This window comes from Ylistrum balloti, unplaced genomic scaffold (genome assembly GCF_031769215.1).
Source record: "Ylistrum balloti isolate Yb309-2 unplaced genomic scaffold, AGI_CSIRO_Ybal_v1 Utg370250, whole genome shotgun sequence".
In the NCBI taxonomy this organism is placed as follows: domain Eukaryota; kingdom Metazoa; phylum Mollusca; class Bivalvia; order Pectinida; family Pectinidae; genus Ylistrum; species Ylistrum balloti.
This window is the reverse complement of record NW_026782200.1, coordinates 1-15,628: the sequence shown is the minus strand read 5'-3', so window position 1 is coordinate 15,628 and position 15,628 is coordinate 1. Positions and strand designations below refer to the sequence as shown.

The window sequence follows — 15,628 nt, the reverse complement described above, 5'->3', positions numbered from 1 at the left end:
TTCTTATATCTCATATACATATATTTATAACATTGGTTGAGAATTTGTGTCTGTGTTTGTGAACAATGTTTCAGTCTCATTGTTAAAATGATTAAAGTTGAAGAACAGGTATGCAAATTAAATTTGCGTCTTAAAAAATAACAAAAATAGGCAAAAGACTTTTCATTTGAAATTAAACATAACACAAAATCAAAGCATGCAGTGCTGCCAAAGTCTACTTATCTCATATCTGGCGATAACCCCTCAAAGTCAAAGGTCAAAGGTCACAGGGTGTTTTAAAGAGTGATAAAAGAAAATGACCTTATCAAATTACTGTTATCACATCTGTATATGTTTAGAGGATGTTCTGTGTTACCTTTAAACATCATTTTGAACTCCAGCAGGTCAATCCTATCGCTAATATCTGATTGACCAGTAACTGATGAAATCAGGTGATACAGCAACACTCAATGTGCAGCAAAAATATGACCAGAAGCAACATTCTTTATAGGAACTAAAGCAAATTTTCACATACCTCCCAATACTTAATCAACAGAATGGTCCGAGACAGTTTAACACTAAACAGTCATAGAGGAGTTGGACTAGATCACATACATAAATACCATCAACATCAACATCATAACTGACATGCATTAACTTTGTCCTTTACAAACATCAATGAATATTGTATCATTATACACGACAAAAATCCAGTTAAACTGTGTCATCAGTGACTCGCATCAATAAATGTTTCATCATTATGCAGCACTTGTATCAAAAATCAACCCAGTAAAACAATCAAAATCAACAATGAATATTTAATAGCTTGATTTCTTCTGAAACATTGAAGTAACAGAACTCTATTCAGTAGAACCAAGCTGCTAGTAGTCCGCGTGTCTGGGATTAACACAGACCATGAGATAGGTATAAAATGGTTTTTCCTGGCTCAGTTTCATATTCAACTCATTCAATACTGTATTCAAATAAAGTTGAACCTCATTATCTAATAACTCCAAGACCCTGTTTAACTCAAAGTTTTTTGTCAGTTCCAGCCAAAGTCCACACTAAACATTTAAACTCACTTAGAATGACCTCGGATAACCACAGTCCCACCAACTTCGAGATAATTAGGTTCGACTGTACTTAATGCTGTGTAATTTTGAGAGCTAGAAAAGATACAAATACCTTTTCTCTAAACCACTAGTAGGTATCCCAGTTACCTTCTAATCAATTTGTAAAATAATGTTGGCAGGTAATAACAGTGTACAGTTCCAGTCTATGTAACATCTATCAGTGGTAAGCAATCCTATCACATTGTGAGGACTTTTGATCATCTCACTGTCTGATAAAGACCACTCTCTGTCTCCAGGGTGATTTTCTCAATCTCCATGGAGATTTCTAACACATTACAAATATCAATCTGCCTGAATGATAAGTGTTCGGTTTCCATGGAGAATTGTAGTGATAACTTAAGGTTACACCGTCCACCAGATTGGGTAAACCATTGCAGTGACATTGAAAAAATGTATATTTTCTGTGTCTGAATTATAGGTTACTAATCTACCATTCCTGTTACCTATTGCTTTTAAGTAAAATTACAAATACGATTCATGATCTCTTCCTTGACTTTAAGTCAGAGGTAATGACCCCACCCCTCCTCTTCCCTACCAAGTGTACAAATTGTTATCTTACCAATTAGTATGTCCTTTCCCCTTATTTTTAATGTACTGCTGCACAATCACTTTTCCTGATATGCACCTTTATACATGTCTACTTGTATTCCTGCAGGAATGTACAGACTTCTGCCTCCTAGTACTCCAGAGAGGTCAGAGTTCATACCTGTCTGACTTTGACCTCTGAACTCTGATCTTCCACTGAGGTTGAGATTTACATCATCTATATCGTCCATATCATCCACATGCCGAGTTGATTTGACATTTGACCCCTTTTTATTTGGATGATGTCCTTGATTGGTAGGTATTTGTTTGGCATTGTTGATGTGGTAACCATATTGGTCACTATATGGCTGATGTTGTGCAGCTGGTGGGTCATTGTTTTGGTTAGATGTAACACCAGGTGTTCTACCATTAATGTTTTTTGAATACATACTTCCATACATGTGGCCTTGTATGGGGTTAGGCCTCCCAACAGGGTTTCCCTGAGATCGAATCTGGCTACCATACAACTTACCCGTGTCACTTGGTAACCCGCCAGTCACATGACCATGGCCATTATAAAGATCACTTTGAGGCGGAGCAGTTGGGACACTGTGAGGGTTAACTTGAGGCCTTCCATATATCTGACTTGTGCTTGTATTAAAAGGTGTATGTTGCTGAATATTGGTATTTGATCCATAAGCACCTGCAAATAGTCTGCTCTGCTCTGTGTTGATTGGAAGAACCCTTTGAGGTGCCCCAAACAGTCCACCACTTGGGGTCATGTTGCCTAAGTAACCATTTGGATTCCCAAGGGAGCTCTCAAACATCTTTCTTTGATCAGCATTATTAGAAGTAGTGTTTGCGTTGTTTTGATTGCGTATATTTTTGTTTGGGATAAACTCAGAGCCATAAACACTAGGCCTAGGCTGATCTTGACTGAATATTCCACTAGAATCTTTTTGGAATATCTTATCCCTATAAAAACTCATTGCATCCATCTCACTGTTTAATTCCTTGGCAGATTTTGTAGCATACAAAGAGCTACCATAAAAGTCCAATGGTGTTTCCACGAAGCCTTTGGTAGTTCTAGGAGAGACTTTTGGATCCCTGTAAAAACTGAATTGTTCCTGATCATTCTTAGTCTCTGGATGGAACATAAAGTTGCTTGTACTTTGTCCTTTTTGCTCCTGCACACTAGGACCAGTATGGAATGACTTGGTTACTCGATTTGTACCATAAGGATCTGGGATAGTTTCTCCAGATCTTGCCTGGAACAGGAATGGATGTTCTGCAGACTTTCTCTGTTCCTGATGTTTTGAGTCTATAATCGGTGGTTGAATAGGACTTGGTTTTGTGGGCAGATTTATGGTGAAAGGATCACTATGTGGCTTGTTTTCTGGCTCTCTATACACCCCTGTGGGGTAATCAGAACCATGACGATCTCGCGGAGGATATGCTGACTTAGACACTTCTCCCATATCAAATCCATATGTATTTTGATAAGAATTGTGCTTATTCCCTTGAGCCATTTGAGAAGGCGTTGGAGAAACACATTTATCCATTGACTGGTTTTTAACCACAGGTTCCCATGGTGTCTTTTCATAGAATTGTGAGTTTGTGCTTTTTGGTGGAGCTTCTTTCCATGTGTTTGGAGTTTCAGTAGATCTGAAGAATTGAGAATTGTCAAAAAATTCTGATGCACCCTGTCCTGACCCTGAGTCTGAGTCAATAGATGAGTATTGAGAGGGCTGCTGTTTATTCTGATTATCCAGGCCAAGTGAAAAGAGTCTCTCCCCAGCAGGGGGGCTTATTTCTTTGTAATAAGTCTTTGTGAAGTCTGTGTCACTAGAACTCTGTAATGGCATAGAGCCTATACTGTCATACCAACCTCCTGACTTACTCTCAGGACATCGTTTATCTCTACTCTGTAAACCAGATACATCTCCAGGCCCAGTTATGTCCTTTTGAGAATGATTTCGGTCCTCATTTTTATCATTTGGCACTAAGGTTGTCTCCCTTGTTGCTAGTTTTTCATTTGCACAGTCTTCAGATAAATTTAGATTTCTATCACTCGTGACACTGTTGATAACAGGAACACCATGTTTCCCTCTCCCTGGTTTGGTTTCTGTTGATTGGTGTTTGTTGGTGTTTTTGGCTTCATCTCTGCTCTCCAGTTTACTCATCTCCATAGCCAGACGAATCATCTCCTCCTCCTCCTGTGCAGATTTCGGAAGCAGGTCATTGTAATTTTCATTCTGGGCATTTCTTCTTGACTGGTCCCCATCTTCTTCAGATCTCTGTTTCTTCTTCTCTGTAAAATGAAAATCAATCATAATTTCTTACGTCAACCCTCTAACACTCAAATAGACTCTCCTAATATTTTACTTTAACCCAAATAAATGTGACCTTTTTTATATGGTTAAGTTCACATTGGCCATCTTCAATACTCCAGGAGTTACGGTCATCTCTCACTCTCTGCACCCCTGGAAAAGGTCATGGGGAAATTGAGGGCACAAGTGAAGTAATCTGATTGGTTCCAGGAGAAAAAAATGACCATTCACAGGCTAATATACTCCTTTTGAAGATTACAAAGGAGCCATATCCAACTTCAAAGTCATTACAATATACCAATATGTGACCTCGAAATTTGTTTGATGTACATCAAAGGAATCAAACTAGTCTTTTTGTCTTGTCCACAAGGTGTCAGGGACCTTCAATTTTGCCATGAAATGTTTCAGGGGTGCAGAGAATGATAGAGAGTGTAACACCTTAGAGTGCACTGTCATACAAGGACTTGCTCCAAGAGCGTGGTCAGATCCTTGACCACTAATGATAGTATATATAGTACATATTTAAAGTGCACTTTCACCCAAGGACTAGATCTCATGGGCGTGGACAGACCCTTGACCTGTCATAATTGTATATTCAGTACATAATTAGCCTACACTTTCACAAAAGGACCAGTTCCAGAAGAGACATAAAGTTTTCTTATGTTATACCAGCAGAGCACTTTGTTATAATGAAATAATATTCCTACCATTTTTTCTCATCCTTCTTGATTTCCTCTCAAATAAGTTCTGAGTATCTGAAAACATACAAATAAGTTCTGAGTATCTGAAAACATACAAATAAGTTCTGAGTATCTGAAAACATACAAATAAGTTCTGAGTATCTGAAAACATACAAATAAGTTCTGAGTATCTGAAAACATACAAATAAGTTCTGAGTATCTGAAAACATACAAATAAGTTCTGAGTATCTGAATAACATACAAAAAATTCAATGTCAGCACAGTGAAGCTTCCATACCTACTCTAAAGAACACTAAAAACTAGTTCAGTGTAAAGAAAATAACACATTTTGATTTATATGAAACAAACAACATGTCTCCCTTTGTCACCCTGACAGCCGTATTCAGTTCACGATCTACCCTGAGTCCTAATGCCTGTTGACAATACTCTCAGCGCCCAGGTCTGTTGACAATCTATCTTCAGCCCAAATGTCTGTTGTCAATCTTTCCTCAGCCAAATGTCTGTTGTCAATCTTTCCTCAGCCAAATGTCTGTTGTCAATCTTTCCTCAGCCAAATGTCTGTTGACAATCTTCCCTTAGCCCCCATGTCTGTTGACAATCTATCTTCAGCCCAAAATGTCTGTTGACAATCTTCCCTCAGCCCCCATGTCTGTTGACAATCTATCTTCAGCCCAAAATGTCTGTTGACGATCTTCCCTCAGCCCCCATGTCTGTTGACAATCTTCCTTCAGCCCCCATGTCTGTTGACAATCTTCCTTCAGCCCCCATGTCTGTTGACAATCTTCCCTCAGCCCCCACGTCTGTTGACAATCGTCCCTCAGCCCCCACGTCTGTTGACAATCTTCCCTCAGCCCCCACGTCTGTTGACAATCTTCCCTCAGCCCCCATGTCTGTTGACAATCTTCCCTCAGCCCCCACGTCTGTTGACAATCGTCCCTCAGCCCCCATGTCTGTTGACGATCTTTCCTCAGCCCCCACATCTGTTGACAATCTTTCCTCAGCCCCCATGTCTGTTGACAATCTTCCCTCAGCCCCCATGTTGGTTGACAATCTAACTTCAGCACCATTGACTGATGACAAATTACCATCAGCCCCAATGTCTGTTGGCAATCTACCCACAGTTCCCATGTCTATTGACAAAGTACCCACAATGCCCATGGCTGTTGACAACCAGCCCTTAGTGATGATGTCTGTTGACAACTAACCCTCAGTGATGATGTCTGTTGACAACTTACCCTCAATGATGATGTCAGGATCGTTGTTGTAAACAGATGCCAATGATTCTGTGTCATCTTTATTGTCTTCATCACTGTCACTTTCCTCACTTATCACATCTTCATTACCATCTGTATCACCAAGATCTTCCACCAGGGGGCGCTGTTGCTCCTTGTTTACCAGGTTATTAATAATTGGATCAGATGTAAAAGTGTTGCTCTGTGTGGTTAAAAAAGGGATAAGATTATCTTTTCACAAAAGTAGGTTATTAGGGTCCTATACACATCATAAAACTTTGGCAACATTAAAATAGCAACACAAAATTCAACTGAGATTTGACATCAAGACAAGATTTCCTTTTAAATAAACTCATAACGATTCTACAATTCTCACTGTTGTTAACAAGGAAATTAACCCAATCTACAAAGCTCATGTTGAGACATGCTAAAGCAAAACACATTCCCTACAAGCCCCTACAATCTACATGTATTCACATGTTCCCTACAAGCCCCTACAATCTACATGTATTTACATGTTCCCTACAAGCCCCTACAATCTACATGTATTTACATGTTCCCTACAAGCCCCTACAATCTACATGTTCCCTACAAGCCCCTACAATCTACATGTATTTACATGTTCCCTACAAGCCCCTACAATCTACATGTATTCACATGTTCCCTACAAGCCCCTACAATTTACATGTAATCACATGTTCTCTACAAGCCCCTACAACCTACATGTATTCGCATGTTCCCTACAAGCATCTTTAATTTACATGCATTTACATGTTTCCTACAAGCCCCTACAATCTACATGTATTCACATGTTCCCTACAAACCTCTTCAATTTACATGTATTTACATGTTTCCTACAAGCCTCTACAATCTACATGTATTCACATGTTCCCTACACGCCCCCACAATCTACATGTATTTACATGTTTCCTACAAGCCCCAACAAACTATGACACAGTGATCAATCAAAAATTAAGTTCTTAAACATCTGGAAGAAATAGTTTCATTTTTACTATTAGAAATAAATATTAATAAAAAAAGGTCACCCTCCCCAACCCCAACCTCCAAAAAAGGCTCAAAAGACCTGTGTTGCACTCACCTGGTTTAATTTGATGAAAATGCTTTAAACTAAAGGAAAAATAGACTTGTAACTATTTCCCTCAAGAGTGGTCAGATGAACCATTTATACAAAGCTAAGTTCTCTTCAAGGATGCTGCAGATCAACTTTGGGTAAAATTGAGAAGAAGGTTTTACAGAATATGCTCTGTTTCTCATATTGGGCCCCATGTCTAGGACCAAGATCCACTATTTATACAAATAATATCTCCTTCATCCATGGATGCTTCAGACAGAATTTAGGCTACATCTTTTTACTCTACAGGAGGAGTAGGATTTTAAGAGATTTGATCTATTTTCCCTATTGGGCCGTCCCCTCCTGCCCCATGGGACCAAGATCCACTGTTTATACAAATATTATCTCCTTCATCCATGGATGCTTCAGACAGAATTTAGGCTACATCTTTTCACTCTACAGGAGGAGTAGGATTTTAAGAGATTTGATCTATTTTCCCTATTGGGCCCGTCCCCTCCTGCCCCATGGGACCAAGATCCACTGTTTATAAACTGATTTTCCTCACCCAAGGAATCTTCAGACCAAACAGTTAAATTCCTGTCATTCCTACATGAGTAGTTTCGTTTTTGGGGCACTGCCCCTTAGGTCCCGAGTGGCTGAGACCCAACAATTATATAAATTGGTTCCCCCTTCGCCACAGATTCTTCTGAAAAATTTGGTCAACAACCACACAGTTGTTTACAGAGTTGACAGAGAGACAAACACAGTCATTATTGTGATATTAGAATATATTTTAACTTTAAAATATGATTTTCTAACCAAAAATAAAGTGGAGTCACTAACCATTTAATGGATCAAAATGCTCAATAAAGCAATTGCTTAAACTAAAAAAAAATATTACAATTTTTACACAATCAAGTATGTTGCACAGTTGTCACACTAAATTATATTTTCAAATAATTTTTGACACACTTCATATATCACTGGCAGAGCCGTGTCCAACAATATATAGAATAGGTCTAGTAAAGGTGATGATATAGCTATTTACCAAATGAAGGTAATGACCAAGAAAAATAGATTTTGTTGTTCTTGTCTTTAGTGCTACTCTGATTGAGGTCCCAAGGCACTCTCATAAATAAACAATGGTTGCCGCTCTTGGGCAACAACTTGGGTGAAAAATCTTGCTTTCAAGAATTTTTGTTAAGTTATAAAAATATTGCAATAGTTATCGACTTGAAAAATATGCTATTGACCTATTGCTATTGAGTGCAAACCTATCGCAATTCATCGATAAGTTGACCTATCGTTACACCACTATTTGCCCGAAGTTCACTTGGCCCTTTGGAAGAGGAAAGAAAAACAAAAATTCCTGTTTTACTCTGTGACAATAATGCTGGATCTTTATGAACATATATGTAAAATATCAACATCCTAAAATAATTCTTCAGTCACTTAAAAACCTGCAAACAACACCTTAACTAAAGGTTTTGAATTGATTAGCTGACAGACGGATGGATGAATGCAGAAAAAGCTACAGTCCCCCATGTTTATTGATAAGGGGAATGAGATTTGTAATGACTGCACAAACAGATAACTACCTTTTCTTTCCTCTGTTGTTCTCTCAATAACTTTCTTCTGGCTTTTTTATTAAGTCTTTGGGGAACCTTTGACAAAGAGAAAACAGACCTTTAGTTCAATTGGAGATTTATCAGCCACTAACCCTACTTACTGAAGAAGAGAGGTTTCATTGAAAACAATAGTAAAAGATACAAACACTGCTTTTGACTCCTCTTTTTTCCAAACAAGCTTAACTCTTAACAACTTAACCTCAAACACATCATTTACAAATATTGAGTTTAAGAACAGCAGAATATATTTTATAAGAAAACATTGGTGCTATCATATGCACAAACCTCTTGTTTTGGCTCCACCAGTGGTGAGGGACTGGCTTGAGTTTCTTTCACATCAACACTTTCCTTCTCAGGGGGCTCAGATTGGTATATTAGGGGCGTTTCCATGGCACTATCTGTTTCAACTGAAGGTTCTGCAAGACAAGGGAGATAATCCTTTCATCATACCATGATATTCTAGTAATGGTAAAAGTTTGGCATGCTTTGTTTATAACAAAAGGCCCAATAGACCTGCATTGCTCACCAGGCATTCAATACTTTTTCTAACAGTCAAACACTGAAGGCTAATCAACTAATGAAGTTTTTTTCTTGAAAAAAAATAGACCCCTGTGACTTTGAACATGGTCATGGGAATACCTGTTCACAAACTTTGACAGGCTACATCCAAAGAAAATATCAGACATATATCCTGATAAGGTTTAATTACTTTTTGGTCCAAATTATTGTCTAGCTTCCTCTCAGGCACCTAGAAACCAAATTTCACGATTTTTGGTTTTTGGATTAATCAGAGAAAGTTGCTTGAATGTTTATACAAATTTGACCTCTGTGATCTTGTATATGTGTGAAGGTCACGGATTCCTTTCAGGAATCTAACTTACAAATATCATAACTCAAGGTCTCTTGCATATTGAAAAGATGATGTCTAAAACGGAAAAATTTGATGATGAATGCCAAACTGAACATAAAGATAAATGAAAACCATAATTCTGTATTAAAGAAAGACACAAGGTAAATGTTGTTCTTTTTTGTCAGCTAATGTTTTTCTTGAGTACATAATGTTGGTCTTGAGCCAACAAATATTTTACTATTAAGTTAATAAATGCCTATCCTTAGTCAACAAATGACTGTCCGTAGGTTAACAGGACAAGAGGAACTGAAGTCAGCAGGTCCAATTGAGAGATCCCAGAGGGATCTTGGCACCCACAAATGTTTGATCCTTATTTGTTCTTTAACAGTTGGATCTTTTCCTTTCTTTTTTCTTCTCTGTTTTTGCTCTTAATGAAAGCCATTTTTTCTGATCAGTCCCAAAATAAAACAGGCACAACTAGGGACTACAGGAAACCTATGTATGAAAGATTTATGCTGTAGTAGTAGAAAAAGCAATAACAAACTTTCCAAGTCAAAATTCAAGATGGCCAAATAGAAATGGTGATGACAATCTTTCAATGTCAAATCCAAGATGGCTGTCTGTTGGCTGGTCAGTCCCAACAACAAGTAGACATGAATAGGAACCTATGAAATTTGAGAGAGACCCATCCAGTACACCTCAAGAAATAGCGATAACAAGCCTTATTGGACAAAATACAAGATGGCTGACTCTCGGCCAATTTTTTTTTCTCTGATCAGACTAAAAATCTAGCAGACACAACTAGGGAGTAAGGGAAACCTACACATGAAATTTAAGTCAAATCAGTACTTTTCAAGAAATAGCACTAACAAATTTCATTGTCAAAATCCAAGATGGCCAACTGTCGGCCACTTTGTTTTTCTGGTCAGTCCAAAAATCAAATGGGCACAACTAGGGAGCAAGGGAAACTTACATATGAAATTTAAGAAAGATTCCTCCAGTACTTCTCAAGAAAATGTAATAACAAAATTGTTTCCTGAGGTACTGATGACTGACCATGGGCATAAGGCTTAGCCCACCATTAGCTTACCTACAGCTATTATATCTTAGCATACTGTACCTTCTTTCTGATTGGCAGATTTCTTTTTCTTTTTCTTCTTCTTCTTTTTACTGTTCTCTGGTTCCCCTGTTTTAGGTGGCAGCTGAGTTTCATACACTTCCTCATTGATCCTCGCACTTGTGCATTTTCTGTTTGATGCTTTCGTTGGATTTGTCCCACCATATGCTTGTGCTGAAGACAAATTTTGTCCTGAATGTGAATAAAAGCCACTACTAAAATTTCTAGAATTGTTTCTATTTTGACGAGTGGCTGAATGTCTGTGATTACAATTAGGTCGTATATGCGATCTCTGAGAAAATCCTGACGGTATTCCAAAGAAGTCGTCACTGTCGTCATCTATGAGAAATGAGAGGCCATCATCAAACCCCATAAAGAATGATGTCCTCTGGAAACCAAACGGGTTTCCTCCAAAGATGCCAGAACTGCCAAATGGACCTCCAAACATGAAAGGTGAGCTTACCCCCATATCTGTAACACAATATGACAATGGTGTTATACAAATGGATACAGACATCAATAAACATGATTAATGAAAAGGGTGGTTTAAACAATAATTATCTGCATTTTAAAAAGAAATTATTCTAAAATTAAAGAGAAAATTTCTGCGAAAAAATCCCATTGTTTTCGAAGACTCACTATTCTTAAAAAAACATTATATAATATCATATACATACACTCCAAACAGATTTAATTCCAGCTTTGGGAAAAAAGGCAAATATTTACAAGAATTTGACAGTTTTCTGTTATAAAATGTGAACATGTTTAAATCATAAGCACTATTTATAATGTTTTTTGAAGCCAAATCACAAAATACTGAAGTGTACTCCTTAAAATTTGTGAAGCATATCATACAGTGAGACCTGCAGTCAACATCACATAAATATTCTTACCCTGCACAAGCCAAGGGAACAGCCTCACCAGAATGTCAAACTGTAATGATAAAGTGAAAGTTCATTTTTTTCAATGATCACTAATTTTATTCAGTACAATCTGTCATAGTAAACCGTTGGTACTGTCATTGATAACCAATTCAGTACAATCTCTCATTAAAACAGTTTTTCAATACATATTTTCTGACATTATGGACAGGATCAATGTTTCCTCTGTTTCACAATGACTCTAATCTACAAATTCTAGATCACCTAAAAAGGCCCAATCTGCCAGTTGAGGCTAACATTTAAATGCATACTGTTATGTTCATCTCCAGTAATATGCATGTGCTAAAAATTCAAAAGCTGCTGATGTACATATATATATATATGTCTACCAAGATAACCTGCTATATTAACACTTCTGGTAGTGAATCATTTATCAGAAAAACAAAGTGAGCAAGAGCTCGTATAGATATGCTCCACCCTAACTCTACCCCCACTCCATCCCCTCCTACCCCTTGATAAGGAAGAACGTGCTCACCTATAACTGTAACCAATGACAACCAATAAATTCTAATCAGACGTAGACCTCGGTGGTATGGTGTGAATTGTTAAAGAGTTCATGGTACACCTTGTACACAATGTTAAACAAGTAGGGATGCACACACTCACAAACAGACACACAAACAAACGCACACGAGCAGACGCATACAAACAGACACATACGAACAGACGCACACGAACAGACGCACATCAACAAACACACATGAACAGATGCATACGAACAGATGTATACAAACATACACACATGAACAGATGCATACAATCAGATGCACACGAACAAACACACATGAACAGACGCATACGAACAGACGCACACGAACAGATGCATACAAACAGACACACACAAACGCACACAAACACACATACATCAGACGCATACAAACAGACACACACAAACAAACGCACATGAACAGATGCACAAAGTGATAGCTATATACCCTAAAGGGGATATAAAAACTAGAAAATTAGAGGAAATGCTGGTTTAATTGAGTATTAAAACTCCTAACAACACATACCACCAGATTTATTGTTCATTTTACAAATAGATTAAAGCCCCAGTATACGTAACATTCACCAAAAATTTAGTGTAGAATCACACATATTTATTGAGATATTCTCTAAGATGTAGTTAAAATGAAGTGATTCAAACAATAGTTCCCATGACTTTGTGCATAAAGTATTGATATATGAGCAGTTGAAACTCGCTATTTGTAAACACACCTCCATTTTAAACACGCCGCCATCGAAATTACGATTGTTGCTGAACCACGTCGGAAAGTTCATGACCTGATCTCGCGAGAGTTGAGGTTTCTACTTATAGAGGAAGCACATGCAGATACGTCTACGGTAAGTTTTTGTTTACAAACATTGTTTGCGAAGTCTTGTCGTAGACTTTAGGTATTCCTGTGATAAACATTCAGTTTTTGGGAAATTATTAGAAGTAATAATTAGTTTAGAAACGATACACAATTATAACATAAGAATTCAGAACTGGTCTGATGGACGTCTGTACTGTGTCTGCCATGTTTACACGCGCGGAATATGCGCATACGCAATGTCATCGCTACGAGCGGTAATGTATGAATTATTGTGGGTCCCACATTGTTTATTTTCCGATTTTTTCAATTTTTATTTAAATTGAAAACAGTCAGTTTTGTTTTCTTTAATTAAAGGAAAATATTTGTTTTGTTACATATATTACGGGGAAAATAAGATAAAGTTTGTTTTTTTATAGTGATTTTTACGTATATTGGGGCTTTAAGATTCATTCACACTAAATACCACTAATATAGAAGTAATTGAATCAAATCAATCCAGCAAAGTTAAAAATCTGTCCAGCTCTGAGTTACTTCTTTATCAACATTTTGGTCCACGGTAGTGAATGACAAAATCAAGTCTCTCTATTTACTTACCGGGATACCTTCCCCTTCTGTTCCACTGTAATCTCCTCCAATGGAACTTGGTCCTATAAACACAAAATCCAATAATGACAAAACACATCCATCAAAGTTTTGATAACAAGAATTCCACATAAGTTGATGTGTCGCCTGCCCAGCAAGATTTTTTGAGATAAGTTTCATTGAACAATAGCTATCGATATTCATTCTGTTTATTCCATTATATAATCTGTCCATTTGTTTGAGATGTGAGGAGTAAACGTACAGATTGGATATACTGAATGTACTGAATCCTCAGGACTGATCCGTATATCATAACTGTGTACAGAATTAGGATTACATCACAGAATCCAACAGATGAACACCTAAACTCCCAACCCCTGACCAGAAAGTCTGATAGAGATGGAGAGAGAGAGCTGTATAACTTCGCATGCGATCGCCAAGATGCCAGTATTGCTGTCAGTATGACAGAACCGCGCATGCAGACTTCACAGACTTCAAAGCATCAATGGGATGGGCTGATAGTGGGCCTGACGTTGATGTTAACATGGAGTACAATAATGAGGATGATTACATTCTGTTTACCATGACATCGACAGATTTTGCCCCAAAAAGTGTGCACTATGCATGCAAATTTACGGTAAATACAAGAGATCCCAGAGGGATCTTGGCGCCCACCATTATTTGATTTTTATTTGCTCTTTGAAAGTTGGATCTTTTCCCTTATTTTTCTTCACTTCTCTGTTTTTGCTCTCAGTGATAAGAAATTTGAACATTCCTTTGCAGAAATAGCGATGATAATCTTTACCAGACAAATCCAAGATGGTCGCCAAAACCCAAACAGGCGCAATTAGGAACAAAGAGGACCCTTTACATAAGATTTGCAAAATATCTATGCAGTATTTCTCAAGTAGTAGTGATAACAACTTTCAAAACCAAAATCCAAGATGGCCACCTCTTGGCCATTTTCTTTTTCAGTACTAAAATCAAACAGGCACAACTAGGGACTAAGGGAAACCAAGAAGGCCACCTGTTTGATTTTCTGATCAGTCCCAAAATTTAATGGGCAAAACTAGGGAAAAAGGGAAACCTACATAAGAAATTTGAGAGAGATTCATCAAGCACTCTGTAAAAAATAGCTATAACAAAAACTGTTTAGGACGATCGACGGACCATAGAATTTGAATACTGACATGTTCCCAATACAGCAGGAACAAGAACAACCCACCTGAAAAGCAATCTGAAACAAGCCCTTATGGTTCACAAGCATTGCATGAAGTTTTAATCTAATTGTCCAAAGAAAACTCAGGTTTCTCAATTTTCTTTGAACAGATACAATGACCTTGACCTTTGACCTTATGAGCAATCCTAAGCATGTATATTTGGTAAGGTCATTATACCAAACAAATTTTCTATTTATAGTAATGGTGAACTTGACCTTTGACCTTTAGACCTGAAAAGCAATCCCAAGCAAGCACTTTTTGTAAGGAAGCACTGTATGAAGTTTGACCTTGACTGATCAAATTGAACTCAAGTTATCATGAAAAAAAACAGCGCCACTGATAAATTAATACATATTGCGTCTTCGGCAGGCGACACAAAAACCAATAAACATGGAAAGAAGATGGAAGATATGCAATATACTGTAAAAATCATTATGGTAATTTTTGTAGAGCTTTTATTTTCATTGATTTCTTAATCCATGAATTCAAATGTCCACAAACTGTTCAAACTAGTATAAGCAGACATTTGATATCTATTGGGCAAAGCAGAAAAATAAAAAAAATTATTTCCAAGTTACTAGTAAAAGTATAATTTATCTAGGCATTAGATAATTATAGGACACTGTGGAGAAATCAAAGAATTTTTCATGAATGAGGATTTGAAGCGTAGTAATCTAGGCAAACATCAGAAATAAGAAAAATATTTAAATCAACAGTTGCCTCTCATTATCACTCAAGGTGTAGATTTACCTTCTGTTAGATATTTATATGCATAGCTGATTTCTTGAAATTTTTCTTTTGCATCTTTACTGTCATTCTGTCACAAACGAGAAAAAGATATAAAACAAATCAGATAACAAAGCACATCACTTGATAACAAAAATGTTACAAGCTCCCTGGCTTATATTGCTTCCCTCTAAGGGACCACATCCATTGTTAACACAATGCCTGGATTTTTTTCCAATATTGAATTAACAGCCTCCATCAATACTAAAAGGACAT

The 15,628-nt window shown here is 37.3% G+C and overlaps 1 protein-coding gene across 1 annotated transcript; it reads right to left on the bottom strand.

The window, feature by feature from the left end:
- Positions 1-1,638: 1,638 nt before the first annotated feature.
- On the bottom strand, positions 1,639-15,443 carry LOC132552490 (uncharacterized; the record flags this gene model as incomplete). Its single annotated transcript, XM_060216668.1, has 9 exons — positions 1,639-3,948; positions 4,675-4,722; positions 5,904-6,102; positions 8,571-8,636; positions 8,886-9,016; positions 10,571-11,038; positions 11,461-11,500; positions 13,419-13,471; positions 15,377-15,443. Coding segments are annotated over 9 exons (3,303 nt in total), but the record flags the coding sequence as incomplete, so codon positions are not given.
- Positions 15,444-15,628: the final 185 nt, after the last annotated feature.